The 15,916-nt window shown below is 43.3% G+C and overlaps 1 protein-coding gene across 2 annotated transcripts in view; it reads right to left on the bottom strand.

The window, feature by feature from the left end:
- Positions 1-15,588, bottom strand: part of fcho2 (FCH and mu domain containing endocytic adaptor 2) — a 50,010-nt gene extending 34,422 nt beyond the window's left edge. For both annotated transcript variants that reach the window (XM_018736739.2, XM_018736741.2), the window contains exons 1-2: positions 15,165-15,588; positions 4,266-4,357 (exon numbers count right to left, since the gene is read on the bottom strand). In XM_018736739.2, coding sequence (XP_018592255.1) covers positions 4,266-4,357; positions 15,165-15,197 — 125 coding nt within the window. In that variant the 5' untranslated portion in view covers positions 15,198-15,588. The remainder of the gene's footprint in view (positions 1-4,265; positions 4,358-15,164) is intronic.
- Positions 15,589-15,916: the final 328 nt, after the last annotated feature.

Here is a 15,916-nt window from a genome sequence, read left to right as displayed (position 1 = left end):
TGGTATTACAGAGTTATCGCGCTGTTTTGTATACGTCTCAAACCGCATCGCACGCACGAGCCCGGCCATGGCCTATATTTTTAGCTTGAATTCACAATTAGAGTGTGTCCCCTGCATTATTTGGCAGCTTTCAAAAGTGATTTCCCTCACCGGGATGCAGCCCTGCTTCGGCCCCCCTGCGAAGAATCGCGGCAGCACAGCTACCGACCGCACCAACGCGACGTTCTCCCTGCGCGAGGGAGACGGCTGAACCACATCATCTCAGTGCCACGGCGTCGCAGTGGGACATTCTGCGCTACTGGGTATCTGTTCACACTGCACTTATGAGTCCTTCAAACAAGAGCTTCATCTCTAATTAATTCTGCTTCGTCCTTTCAAGTGAAATTAACACAAAGTCCGTTACATCATGTCACTGTAATCAAACACTCACTGAAAATACATCAGGTACAGTTATCAATTAATGTTTTTAGTAATAGTACAAACAGTTAAAGAATTGCAAAGTAACTTAACACTAAGTTGTACTGAAGAAAGGTTTTGGAAGAAAGGTTAATAAGCAAATGACAAAAAGCGTAAACAATGGATAAACCTGACAATGTACAGTATTTTTTTTTTCTCCCTTATGAGCTGCCCATGTATGTAGTCCTTTGCACCCTTTCCATGGGAAGTCATGGAGCGCCCCTTTGTGGCAGAACACAAAAATACAACTTCAATATGAAATTTAAAAAAAAAAAAAAAAGTAAAATCCACATTCATTTTCCTTATCTTCCAAACATTAAAATGTTCCACAGTTAAAACCCCCCCCACAAAACTAGGATAAACAAATAATAGTATTGTAGCATATAAGCTACAAAGGAGATGATTAAACAGGTACGAAAAGCACAGAAGAATCCCAACCCCGAAGAAAATGGCACATGGGAAGGTACCAAAAGCAAGTATGAGTCACGTAAAGTTCAACTTGTCTCAGTCTCTCATACCTACAGCCCTAACAGAGCTCCCCTGTCGTGAAAGAATGGTCACAAACACACAGGAGGCTGCTGCTGTCGAAATCTTACTGAAGCCTCATTGTTGTGTACCGCTGTAACTAACACACGCTAAGCCACGCAGGCTGATCCGCTGAGCAGCACAAGGACTAGTGCGTCCAAAACCAAAAGGAGCTTCTTCGGCCTTTACGCTGACCACGACGAGACACAGGGGTCATTTGTCACATGTCGGATCACCTCGGGGAAGGGGATGGTGACACCACTTACGTCAGGTTCTCTCACCATGTGGTTCCCAGTGATGTCAAAAATGTCTGTGTTTTTTGTGAAAATACTGAACAGTCGGAAGGAAACTAATCGGTTTGGGCTGCTGGGCCGTCTCATTCCAGATGTTTCCTGGACCTCCCGATATTTCCACAACCGACTCAGGTTTGGATTTGTTTTAGTCGTACTAAAAACAAATGAAATGAATGCAAAATAATGAAAAGCTGTCATGCCTAGTGTGAATGCCACGATCTTCAACCCTATACAATACTTCATTAAGCAAAGAAAGCTTCTTCAATAACACATCCATGACACTCTGGATCTGGTCATTAACACCTCGAAACCAACCACTCTGCCTCCCAGCATTCCACTGGTCCAATACTGTAAAGAAATTGGGACATTTCATGTAAAAAATGCAGTCATGCAGCTTTCAGTCAGTTCAGCTGTTTCAGTTGCTTCCAAGTGAACTAACTGGCTTTACTGGTTTTAAGTGCGAACAACTTGAGTTTAACACACGTATTAATTCCTTTGTGAAAAGCCTTAAGTAGCTATACATTTGTATAAGCTGAAATGTAACCCCCCCGATCTCATCCCACAGGCTACACATACATGTGTACAGTACCATGTTTTATACTGTATAGCACATAGTGATGTCAGTGAACGTGTCAAATTTTATATCTGTGACTTTCTTTGATATGAAGCGCACAAAGAAAATTAAGTTCAATAGGAACGATGTTCTAAGAACACAAAAAAAGAAAACATGTTTAATCTACAATAATGTATAGTATGTCACATCAGTGAATGTTTTAGAGGTTTTTTCATATGAAGCACACAGAAAATGAAGCTCTCATTTATAACATGCTGTAAGATGTATGGAGACGCTCCATATCTGTGAAGGCGAATAACGTCCTTATTCGACGACTTCTTTCAACACATCAGGAACCTCTTTGCCTGCTGCTGCATCACCACTTGTAGTCTGAGCTCTCAACTGAACATGATGAAGAGCAGTGTGATTCTCAATACAACAAAAACAACCATCACTTGCCACTAAGGACAAATGCGTTTGGATATTTTCCCTTTACGTCTGCATGGTCCGTGTACGTTGCCTTCATTCGTTTGATTCAAAATTGAGAAACAAAACGAGAATTACGATTCCTTTCGTTTTAAAAAATGAGAAAAACGGCTTTTTATTGTTTGAACACACACAAAAAGGGCTTGTTTATTAATTTTCTCTTTTCGTGTAATCATACAAAGTGCAGAACTGAAAATCTCACAATACCAAATGATGACTGTTCTTCCATATCATAAACGGCACCGCAACACTGTTCTGTTATTATTGCGCACTTTAAAGGGGTACATCCTTGACAGCTGATCACTAAGAGACTGAGTTCACCTTTAACTACCGATAGGTTTTGCCCACCTTCATATTTCTTCATGATTTTCATCTCCGAATCATTTTTGTGTGTCTGCGCACGGGCTGTGCGCTCTTATGTCCGTTTGCCTCTTTCCTGTCACGATTACAACATCACAGCAGTAACAAACACCAGAGGGAGAGTTCTTCTAGCAACCGATGGGAGGCAAGTGCAAAGCAAGAGTGAAGGCTGAGGGAGAGAGAGAGTGCACGCGCGCGCACGCACACGCACGCACGCACGGCTTGTTCAACATCACCACAAGGCAGCAGCAGTGCTTACATACAGGAGTAAAACTACGTTTTCATAAGAAGCCGTTTTTTTCTACTGATCCAAAATTACTTGAGTGACACATTATGTAACCCAAGGTGTGCCTGTATTCCAATCTTCATGTTTAGGGAGGGTAACACTGGTCCAACACCGTTCCTGGAATGTTACATCACATTTATTTATTCAGCAGATGCTTTTCTCCAAAGCAACTTCCAATGAACTCTATGTAGTGTTATCAACCCACACACCTTATTCACCACGGTGACTTACACTGCTAGATACACTACTTACACTGGGTCACTCATCCATACATCTGTGTTCCACTGATGTTATTTTGTGTGGATGTTATTGTGGATCTGTGTTTGAACCTGGCTCTGACTGTGGAGCTGGTATGTTGTGCCCATGTTCGTGAGGCTGTAACCCACTCCTGTGTCCTCCTCTATCGAGAAACCACAGATGCTTTGACTCAGTGGTCTTACCCTACCTACCTGATACCCACAAAAGTGCAGAGGACACTTGTTCTTCTAGTTAGCAAAGGCTGGGTTACAACTTTTCAAAGAAACAAACTTTCTCTCACATTTGATTAATTATTTCTATAGCACATTTCCAAAAATGTCTCCTTGCAGCACAAAGAACGCAACTCAGCCCGCGTTTACCCACCAACATGACACGTGCCATTAAAGTGCATCCAAACCAAGCAGGAGAGTAGGAACACCATAACCGTCGCTCCTTTGTCACCTAGCAGCTCGTCTCTGATATTCATGAGTATCACTGATTTCTACAGCACCACTAAGGAGCAGATTGTTACTATGGAGACTAAAGTGGGGATGATAAAGCCGAAAGTGGTGAGAAAATAAACCCTTCATGTGCTTATGGGATGATCTGGTCAACAGATGTGAACAGAAGTTTATGGATACGATATTTTATTTTCAGAAGATTTGAAATGGTTTTTAATTGTAACATAGCTCTAAATTGAAACAAAAATATGTTTTTCCAATTGTTACGGATATACCCATGGTTTTTACTGAATCTAGCATGAAAACAGAGTAAACTGCTCAGTTTTTACCAAGACCTACACTTAAGTATATGTACAGAAGTTGAAGAGTTTCCTTAACTTGGCTGCATTTGAAAGTGCAGTCATATTAACTATGCAGATTACATGTACCATTTAAATGTAAGAATAAAAAAAAAGAAGAAAGAAAGAACCTCAGAGCCTTCGACCACACAAACAGAAGTAGCATCAACTACTATTACTGAGCTACTGTTAATGTAAGGAGTGCTCACGCACATTACGATTCACTCACCTTTCCCAATATATGCTCAACACCAAACAAACCTTCCTTACCTTTCTCGAATGAAGTCGGACAGCTCTTTTGTAGAAATCTGGCCATGCTTCATGTTGTGGTACAGCACATCGAATCCATTGTTCTTTTCTCCCTGTGTTGGAAGGCAAAAAGGCAGGGAAACATTTCAGCTGAGGCCATTTCCCACATGACCACATCCAAAACTCAAAGCACCTATTACCATGTTGTTTGTATCGATTAGAAGCACCGTCATTGTTTGCATAGCCGTCAACTGCTTTTTGAGGAGCTTCTGATCAACCATCTTCATACGGGCCATTTCGCCTGCTGCTTGGGTGTAACGTTTAATATCAGAGCTGTGCAGGTGGTTCCTGCAGCAACCAGACAACGACAGACATCTCGAGTTGCACAATGTTTAAAAATGCATTCCCACTAAATAATTCATTGGGAAGCGACACATCTAAATGCTGCAACACGCATAGCTGTCGGAACGCAAAACACATGCCTTAGTCTTTAAGGCAGAATCATCCCTTAACTAACGTTATGCTTTGGGACTCTGCACGGTGATTATTGAGCAAATGCAGATATTAACACCGACGGGGGTTTGTCAGGTACACAAGTGCAGAACCAACCAGGCAAAGTGACGAACGAGTCACGTGCCTCTACTAAATATCGAAACGTTACAGGCAACCGGCGTTGCATACATTTTAAACGTCCTGCTCAAAGCTCATGTATGCTCTCCAAATTCAACGCAAAAATAACTGTGCCCGCCTGTGAATTCCCCGAGAAGGTCTCCAAGCTTAGAGATGTTTTATACACTTTCGGGTGTTACGTTAAATTTCTCGCAGGCCGTGGGGGACCATTTGCGACCTCCGTACATTCACACTGCTCTCAAAGGAAATGACAGCTTGCAGCAAGTTTCCGACACATTAATATTGTCGGAAACACTTGCGACATCAAAAAATAGAGATAAACGGTAAATAGTAACAGTAAAGCCCTCATTGCAGAAAGTTTTAAGATGGAGGGGAACATTTCTTGCTAACAACTTCATGTATGTCAGCAGCCTGCCGGAGCCCATTTGACCTCTGGCAGAAGAGTCGCGCTGTTGGCCACGAGGTGGACGCCGAGCATACAGTGCTTCTGTACGCCTTGGCCCAAAGCCTCTGCCCCACCAGCAAGGACAAAAGTTGCCTTTCCCACCACAGCCTCAAAACAGGAAATGGCAGGAAGAAACGGCCTGCTGTCCTGCAGTGACCTGGCTTTTCTGCCGACTCCAGAATAAAATCTGGTGACATCAATGAACAGAGGAATTGCGGAGAAAATCTGGTGCATACTGTAGGAGGGCTTTTCATGCAGGACGATTTAGCTTCGGATATCGGACTCAGCTGTCTTGGCTGAAACGTTTGACTTCCTTCTGAGTTTTCTGGGGTGTGAGGAGTGCCGCAAACCCTACCGCACCGCACAACGGCCCTGGCACATACTGAATTCCCACGATGCAGGACACGCTCACGTACCCAAAGACTTGTACAGGTGCCGGAAGCAGAAGGCAGCACCGAAGAGACCACATAATTCGTAACTGAAAAACTGAGATGTTAAAATGGCCACAGAGTCTCTTTGGTTGTTCATGATTCAGCAGTAACAGTAAAAATATGTATAAAGCTTTGAAGCATTGTGTGCATACTCTGCTCTAATCTGTCTCGCACCCTTGCAGTGGAGCACCTGCCCCACATTTCAGCTGAAGTTGAGAGCTGCCAACCCACTGCTGACGGAGCCATCTGAGTCAACAGCAAAAACGAAAAACCACAAGCTAATATCTCCAGCGTCCAACAATACCCAACAGGATAAATATTCAGAAAACCGCTTGCTATCGTTTGCGAGCTTTCCTATTTCCACACTAGCACAGCGGTAAAAGTCTACACTTCAAATAACAACGGTCAGCTGCAGAAAGTGAATATAATGCATACGACATGCATATTTACATTCACACGCATTCGTTTAGCTGACGCTTTCCTCCAAAGCGGCGAACAATGTTAAGATTCAGTTCTGGCTCTGTTGTGGTGGAATGACTCCCCCCCCTTGCTCAGAGCTGCTGAATCTCTGTCTACATTTAAAAAGGGGCTGAAAACTCACCTCTTCCAGACTCACTTTGCCAATGATCTCTTAAGCTCATGTAACATGTAAATGTTTACGCACTATAACTTTATGATCATGCCTGTTAAACGACGGATAAACCTTTACGCAGCTACTCTTGTAACGTAACAAATATTTCTATATACTTAAAAAAAAAATTACTAGGAAGGAATCATCGATTTTCAAATAAAGTTTTATGCAGCTACTCGTGTGATGAACATTGGTTCATACGGTGGAAAGAAACAAACTAACTGTACTTAGTTTGCAGTGCCATCGCCCATTTCCTCTGCAACCGCAAACTAAAACTTAGATGCAGTTGCGTGATTCTATCTCTGTCTGAATGTAACGCATGCACTGTATTTTATATGAGATGTGCATCGTTTTGGAGAAAACCATCTGCTAAATGAATGAATGTAAATGTAACGCATTCACAAGTCTTTACCCATTTATACAGCAGGGTAATTTTACTGGAGCAGTTTAGGGTAAGTACCTTGCTCGAGGATACTACAGGTGGCAGTTCAAAGGGCGGCACGGTGGCACAGCAAATAGCGCTGCTGTCTCACAGCACCTGGGTAGTGCGAGAGGATGTGGGTTCAATCCCTGCTCAGTCTGTGTAGAGTCTGCATGTTCTCCCTGTGTCTGCGTGGGTATCCTCCGGGTGCTCCTGTTTCCTCCCACAGTCCAAAGACATGCTGTTCAGGTTCATCCAAAGTGTGTGAGTGACAGCAAGAGTGTGTTCCACTGATGTACAGATGAGTGACCCATTGGAAGTAGTGTATCTAGCAGTGTAAGTCACTTTGGTGAATAAGGCGTGAGGGCTGATAACACCGCACAGAGTTCATTGGAAGTCTCACACACACACACAATTTTCTGAATCGCTCGTCCCAGGCGGGGTCGCGGGGAACCGGAGCCTACCCGGCAACACAGGGCGTAAGGCCGGAGGGGGAGGGAACACACCAAGGACGGGACGCCAGTCCGTCACAAGGCACCCCAAGCAGGACTCGAACCCCAGACCCACTGGAGAGCAGGACCCGGTCCAACCCACTGCGCCACCGCGCCCCCCCTTATTCATTGGAAGTCGCTTTGGAAAAAAAACATCTGCAAAATAAATAAATGTAATGGCAGTAGCTCTAACCACGATGCTACCAGCTGTCTCATGTACCATTCAACTGAAAACAAACAGTGCTACACACATCATTAGGATGTGATTTAAATGAAGATTTCCTAAGTTGCTGCAAAGACCCTGACACCAATTTGCATTCCAGAACCTTTCTTTTGGTTTTTACTGAATATAGCACGCAGAGTGAACTGCTCAGTACTACTCAGCTTTTACTGACTAAGACCTAGACTTAGTTTCAAAAAGTTACGAAGAGTTTCTTTAACTCGGCTGCGTTTGAAAGTGCAGTCACATTTAACTACGCAGAGCCCAACACTCACTTATTATTGGACCTATTGCTTAACTTTGAACTTCTCAGAGATACGTACTTAGTGTATGGATAAATGGAAAGGATTCATCAACGTTCCAGAAGGACAAAGAACCCAAGTGTTGATCATGGCTCCTCGGCCATCGTGTATCGTCCCGCCAGCGTTCACAATGTGCGATTCAGGAGCACAGGCCCAGCTGTCCGTGGAATAAAAGGGAATCAGAACCCAACACTGGGTGCTGTGTAATCTGGGACCGAAGCACAGTTAAGGATGAGCTCTTTTCCCTTTCAGTGCAGCATCAGGGCAAATGAGGAGAAATCTATACTCAGCACACAGTATGCAGAATAAGAGTCCGTTTTTCCTCCAAGACACACAAAATTATCTCTATATGTCTATGAAAAGAAAGGCTTTCAACAGCATTTTGCAATGCTATTTAACAATTGATATATACAGTATATAATATATTAGAGTAATATGTATAAGAGAATGAGTGTGTGCGATTGTCATGTGATGGACTACTGTCCGGTCCATGGTGTAGCCTGCCTCATGCCCTATGCTTCCAGGATACGCCCTGGAACACCACAACCTTGCACCGAACACCTTATTCCACAGATGTTCTATAAAGTTGTATTAAATTATCACAAAGTGTTCATTAACATCTGAATCATACGAATAAAATGGCACGATGAAACCTTTAGAGGACTTTTTTTCTTGCAAACTGTACTTTTGCAGTGCCATAGCTCATTTCCTATGCAACCTCAAAAGCAGATTAAACCGGCAATTTGTAACGCTTACTATGATTTCTAATGGCCGGTGATGAGTGCCGAGCGCGTCCGCAGACCCACTGGGATTCGCACACAATGCTCTCATACAGCGAGGCGAACTCCATGACGTGAGCCCGGGTATTTTCCAAGATCTATGACGACGAAGCAGCACTGAAAAACATCAGGCTTACTTTCAGAAAGCTGTGATTCTTTAGAAAGCTCCTTTGTTTTCCTACTGTTTCACTGAAGGTCATCGGCCGTCACTTGCCAGTGACCTTGAACCAACTGAAAATTTGACGGCTGAAGTGGAGTGACTAAAAACTCGCTTTCTGGTTGTCTTCTTCAAAACCCATCTCTCCATAGTCTGTTCTGGTTTGGTAGCACGCTGGGGGTGGCGTCTGTCGAAACATATCAGTGTGCAGCCAGTGAAAATTTAACTTCACTGTTTATAGTAACTGGAGTGCAGGATTCTGGTTACTGAATTATTCATATCAGAAGCCAACTTGCTACACATAAAGATTTAACTTGAACGAAGGAAGGGAAGTGCAAACTTCCATTCACCTGTATAGTTAAATGGTTCTTTAGACATGAATCATTTTCACATTGACTGAAACTAAACTGTACTGCCCAAAACCTTCATGACGTATTTTCCACAGAAACAACATACTGAAAATCAAAAGCATCATCACACAAAGCACAGCTTCTGAATAAAAATCGCACAAGGTATTGCTGTCAATGATTTACGTGAAGCCGCAGTACTGAAAGAGCAACACCGCAGTCAAACATTAACAACTTCACAACACATTGGATATGCCGGCTCATCATATTTCCTGTCCAGGAATGCCCGGCAAATACATACGAAATATTCCCTTGATCTGTCACGGCACGTACCGGAATCTTCATTCTTCCCTTGAGGATTTACTGCCTGCAGGAAACTCAGAGCAGAACTACAGCAGTGTACCTACTACACAATTTTAACTGTATTATTTATCATTATCAAAATTATTCCATTCCTGAACTGATATATTATTCAAATGAGCCCATAAGTCCAAACACTAATGCAGAGACAGATTTAGACACAGATTTTATGGGCCCACATCTGGTGAAGCACTCTGGTCAGTGGAACAATCATACGGGCTCTCCTGTGACCTGAGCTGTCAAAGTCCCACTTCCGTGTGCTACTTAATACCTCCAACCAACTACGTACAACTCGCAAACAGAGCTGAACGCACACAGAACACTAGTGAGAACCCGAGACGTGACCAGTGCGGAAAACAAAACATTTGACAAGGACGTACAGTTCACTCACCAGCATCACACTCAATTCATAACTCTGCATACAGTGGTTGAAAGCAACTTGATCTGAGATTGAGCTTTTTGCACTTTTACAGCCCCTTGGAATATGTAACAATAATTTGAGAACAAAGTATGCAGCCATCTACAATGAGGAAGCTTCATTGTACTGCAGGTCTCTTGCCATCAGCTTTAGCTATTCATGCTGTAATGCGGAAGCTGGCAAATGACATCAGTTACAGTAAACTACCACTAAAAACAGTAAATTTGTTCTTTTTAATCAATGCAATTGACATCAAATTGACACTTATCATAGCTAATAGCAAATATTTGTTTTTGCAATGAATATGTGATCCCAGTTAAGTTGACATGGAGATTGAACTGCTTCCCTGATTACCAAGATGTGAATATAGGGTATTTAAAGCAGCATTAAAGGCTGCATTAGAAAAATTTAATAAAAATTGTGCAACGGCATTATTGATGAACAATGACAGGTTGTTCAGAGCTTGACACTAACAGTAGTTCCACTGTCTGCAACAGGTTACTTGCTTAAATTTACATAGGTATAATCGTTCTGATACCTGTCCAATGGAGCAGTGGACAGTAAAATTAAGAAATTTGATCCAAAATGCTGTCTCCATCATAAAGAAAATGTGTGTAATCACTAAATGCTTCCCTTGCATTGGAATTGTTTTTTGATGGAAAGCATCCAAATTTGTCAAAAATGAAGCAAAATAGCCCCAATATCTTGCCATTTGGTTCAATTTCTTCAAGTTGGAACTTTCTGTAAACACACTCCCTTCACATGTGACCCTGATAACCTCACATTAATTAAAGTTTTCAAGGGTGTTTTAACCAAAGTCATTTTCATTTGCACAAAATGGGACAGGTGCAAAATTTGATGGGACAGGTAAAATGTACCTGTCCTGTGAATAACCAAACGCTAAAAATTAATGCCAAGCCCTGCAGATGCTGTCTCTCCACCTAATCACTTACTTCCACAATCCTTCAGCTTGTTGCATTTATACTCTTAATTATGAAGATATGTTTAGTTTTTTCCCCTTTACACTCCAGGAAGCACAGCCAGCTGCAGCCAACAAAAGACCAAAAACCAAAGATCCTGAATTCTGACATATGAAGAAGAATGAGACACATCCAGCCGCGTGGGACAGCTGCCAGCCATTTTTAAAGCCAACGCAAAAAAAAAAAAAAAAAAAAAAAAACTCCCTGTTCCACCTGAGAGTGATCAAGTGGGACTGGAATGAACTCATGGAAACACAGGGATACAAAAGCCAAAATTGAGGTCTGCACACAATTCCCTTAAAATGGAATTTTTCCCATCACAACCGCAGCAAGAATTAACATGAGACCGTCATTCAGAAAGTCACACATTCATACACCCCAGGCAATGTCCGACGTGAAGACTAGCCTGAAGCGAATGTCCCTGAACCGTGCGAGTGTGAGTGGCTACCGTGAGAAGGACAAGCATCCCATCTGGGGTGTACCCTGCCTACCCTGTACTGGGGTAGGCTCTGGAGCACGGCAACCCTGCTCTCAGACAAGTGCTTGCTGACAGTGAGTGAATCCAGCTGTCATCCTTAATACTGACAAACTTTCGGGTTCCTGCTTGAACAGACCAAACCTCTGAATCCACTAATACAGCAGCAAGCAGACAACATAGCAGGTTAAAGAACTGGATGTGCGACCAAAGGGTTTGGCTTAATAACATTAAACCCTTGCAAGTTGCACTGTCACCTGCACATCCTTTTTGCTTCTCCTGCACACAGCAAAGGCTGTCTGTGTGTGACAGCATGCCTCAACAGGACAGCACGTGCCGTGCATTTTAAACACACAGCTGATTGGCCTCTCAGCCAGAGCCGCAGCGCGTAGGCACTCCGGAACACTCCACGCGTGCTTTCCTGAGCTTTGGACACCTCTTCACAAGGGACTGTCATTCTGCTTTCAGAGCCCACGCGTGCCTGTTGGCCTGGCGATCGGTGCTACTTTCACCTGGTGAAGGACCGGGTTATCAATGCCGAGTCCTGATGGCTCTAAACGCCGGCTGAGGCTTATCTGTAATAAGTGCAATAACCCATTACATTTCACACTGGTACCAGAAATTATATAAGCAGGAGTGACTTTGGGGGATGCAATGATCCATAAACAAGAGGGGGGGGAAAAAAATTTGCAAGTGTGATAGTATTACATGTCTGTTACATTTGCAGTGTCAGGAAACTCAGCACTCAAGAACTGCTTGGAAGGCATTTTCCCAAAGGGTTTGTAACAGAAAGATATTAGCAGTTAAAATCATTATGTCTCTGCACTGCTTGGTAAAATCATCTCATACGCAACTGTGTTGCAATACCGCCTGAAACAAAGATGCTCCGCGACTGAGGGCACACTGTGTAAAATCAGTGCGGCTCCACTCCGCAATTGGATGCACCTGCTGGGGGGTCAAGAGAACGCTGTACATGACCCTAAAAGGCTCTTATTCCACTTGAGAGGTTCAACCCTGATAACATTAAAAAATTAAAAAAATTTAAAACACGGACCGTCATCCACCTTGAATGAAAGAACGTTAAATCACAAAGCCCAGATGAATACAATTCACAAATAGTTCTCACTGCTAACTATTCTCATTATCATTCAGGAATTTCCTCTCTCGTCTTGGCAGCAAACACGTCACTCGTGACTTCTGTCTCTATGACTTTTCACTGAATTGCCTTCACTGGGAGACCATACCTAGGACAAAACTGCAATGTTGCATTGTTCAGCAAGTAGCGCTGGTGCCTCACAGCTCTCGGGCTCTAGTTGTAGATATGGATGCAAGTTTGTCTATGTGGAGTTTGCAGAGTTTTTACACGTGGTTTTCCTCTCTCAGTTCCAAAACACACACAGAAGAAGGCAATGGTAAACCACTTCCTACCCTAGCATGAAAACCACATAAATGGCAACATATACCCAACCCCACCAGTGTAGATTCTCAGTAGCAGACTCACCTGCACCTAACACATTCCACCTGCTCACAGATGCCTGGAAGGCAGAATGCAACACTTCTTGCACACCGACTCCATTCCGCTGCATTACGTTTATATATTTGGCCACCATTTTTCATCACAGCAGCACTCGGTGTGAAGCTACTTATGGCGATTCACCCATTTATACCGCTTGCTCATTTTCACTGGAGCAGTGTAGGGTAAATACCTTGCTTAAGGAAACTATGGCAGGAACAGGCTGTGAACCTGAGTTCTTTGGGTCCAAGGCAGCAGCTTTAAACACCTTCCAATGGCTCTCTTTGCACAAATGGCTTTCACTGCACGCTGACAGTTGTGCGGCTGCGCTGCAGCGTTCGCAATAGCAGGAAGGAAGGCAACGTATCTCTCGCCACTGGCCAGCGGACCTGCGTACCGATCTGCACGGGGTGCTCACGCAGCAGCCAGCCCGCTCGCTCGCTGCGGCCAGTATGGAAGCATCCAGGTCTCTTCGGACCAAATAACTCAAAATCGCAGCACAAGCAGTGGGGCTTATCCAGGCTAAGCCACCCAGAGCCCCCGTACTGTACTTTTCTCCAAATGCTACGACCCAATTCCCAAAAACAACACGGGGAAACGTCCCCGCCCCCTTTCCACAAGCGACGCCCCTACGGCTCTTCGGCGTTTTGTTTGATTTCCGAAGCGAGTTACGAAACAGAGGACAACACCCACTCATCATAACACTTCGCTTCCTTTAACGTGGACAAACACCTCAGGAATGCAGCCATTGTTCATTTCTCCTCCTCCCGGCGTTCACGTACGTGCGTGCGGCAGGTACCAAGTATGACGGATGATCCAACCTGGACGAGGCACATCGCACCTGCCTCTGCGCTCGGTTTCTTCGCGAATCCTCAGAGCGACAAACTTGCAGCGACTACAGTTTTTACCTGCGCACAGCTGAAGATTCAGGGAAACGGTTCCAGGCTGAGCAACAAAGCCTGAGATCTTTCTGATCATTAACACACTTCCTTAGCTACCATCATAGCTGCAAAGCCCTGACCCACCCATTCAGCCAAGGGACACAAAATACCCTTTACAAAATACAAAATACATACTTACCACAAGATGCAGCGTTCAGTGATGACAATACACAAAACCACTGGAATAAATACACCTGCGTGGTAAACGTCCCGCTTACCTGTTCTCCTCTTAAATACACCAGGACGATCCTTTTTCTTTCAAGAAATGAGAAATGTTTAAACGACTGTGCTTAAGTTGCCTGAATTTCTATCCGTGGAAATAATGAGTACGAAAAAAAAAAAAAAAGGCAAACGGTCTATGTGAGTGTATATATATTTATTTCAACTTGCCAAAAAAATAAGTACACCTCCACGTTTCAAGGCTGGCCGGAGTGCCATGCAAACTGCAAACTGTGTGAGATTTATTATAAAATACTGTTGTGCATTAAATAAAATTAAAAAAAAAAAAAGATTTTGGAAACACAAATTCATTAATTAGCAAAGCAAAATATCAGCTAGCTTTACATGAACTGGGTGTATAAGACAAAAGTTATCCCAAACAATGCTGAACGTAACGATCCGCTGCTGACTGACATGTATCATGTATCGAATCGACTAATAATAATAAATAATAATAATACTGTAGAAAATTGTGTAAGTCGAGGGCTGTTTTTTTTCCCCACACACACAGAGCAGGTCGGCCTGCTGTACCTCATTCGACACATCAGCTGCGGGACGGTAAACACATCGCAGAAACAGCAGGGCAATATAAGATCGTTATTTAATATTTAGCGGCAGGGAAACGTCACATTCATCATTCTTGCCACTTTATCACTACCGAACTAGACAAACTTTTAAGAACACTTGGCCTCTCATTCTAACTTAATTACGGAAGACAGTGACGTGAGCAACAAAATTGACGGACATCAAAACGCACCAATCACGTTTAGCTCTAGCACCGCATCGGTTCCAACACTTAAGCGACAGCCAATGAGCGAAGTCGAAAGGAGGGCTCTATTTGACCACTCGCGTTAGATGGACCTTCTTGAGGCCCAATGTCCAAGGTACCATAATGGTATTCGCCGAAAAGCACATATGAGCGCTAATTTTACCATATTAATATTACTGTCCTCCGACGGATGTTATGAGAGCGCTTCTTGTTACCGGTAAGCGCCTGAAACAAGGCAAGAACTTCAGAAAAGCACAGTAAACAAAACACCCGGCCAGCCGCCCGCCTCACGTTTTGCTGCTGAGGTACGCGGTTATGCTGGTCGCCGCCACTGATAGAGTTAGCGAGCTAACAGCTCACAGTGACAGTCAATACAGGCGAAACAACATACCCAGAAATTCTCTAGGAAATACGGCGTTATCATCTTCTTGGTGTCTTCTTTTTATCTCGCAGCAACTGGTAAATATTTATATTATTACGTTAATTTCAGCTGACGTAGTTATTCTGCCGTCCTCCCCCTATTCTGTTGTGTCTGCCTTTTTTCTCTTTTTTTTCCTCTCTTTCTTCTCCCTCCGTCCGTCCGTCCCTCCTTCCCTCCCGTCAGACTCCACCTCTCAGCCTGAGCAGCTCCAGTCGCCGCCGCGGCGCTTCTCCAGGAGCCGCTGAGGCAGGAGGAGAAACAGCGCCACCCCTGGTCACTGTAAAAAAAGAAAAAAAAAAAAAAAAAAAAACTCATACGATTCTAATATGACGTAATGTGACGCTCATTTGTTTCGTATGTTGCACTGTTCGCATACCCAAATATTCGGCAAAGATCCCGGTACATTCGTTAATCATGATCATTTGTGTTATCACTTTTTTTTTTTTTTTTTTTTTTAAAACCTGCTGCTTGATTTCCACAACACTAGGAAGAGAGATTAAAACACAATTTGGTTGATTTTAGTTTATTTGCAAGCGGTCATATTCATAAAAGTTTAACTTCTGTTTTTTGTGTTTCACTGTGCTGTCAAGCAGTATATCAATAATGCCCTTACCTGAAGTAATTGTAAAGCTTTAAAGACCATAGAATTGTGAATTCAAGCTTTTTCTGTAATCTGTGTTTTTGCATCCCTGGCATTTGTTCCATTTTGTTATATCTGTTAA

The sequence above is a fragment of the Scleropages formosus genome, chromosome 6, assembly GCF_900964775.1.
Source record: "Scleropages formosus chromosome 6, fSclFor1.1, whole genome shotgun sequence".
Classification (NCBI taxonomy): domain Eukaryota; kingdom Metazoa; phylum Chordata; class Actinopteri; order Osteoglossiformes; family Osteoglossidae; genus Scleropages; species Scleropages formosus.
Note: the sequence above shows the minus strand (reverse complement) of the source record. Positions and strands in the feature narration are given on the sequence as shown.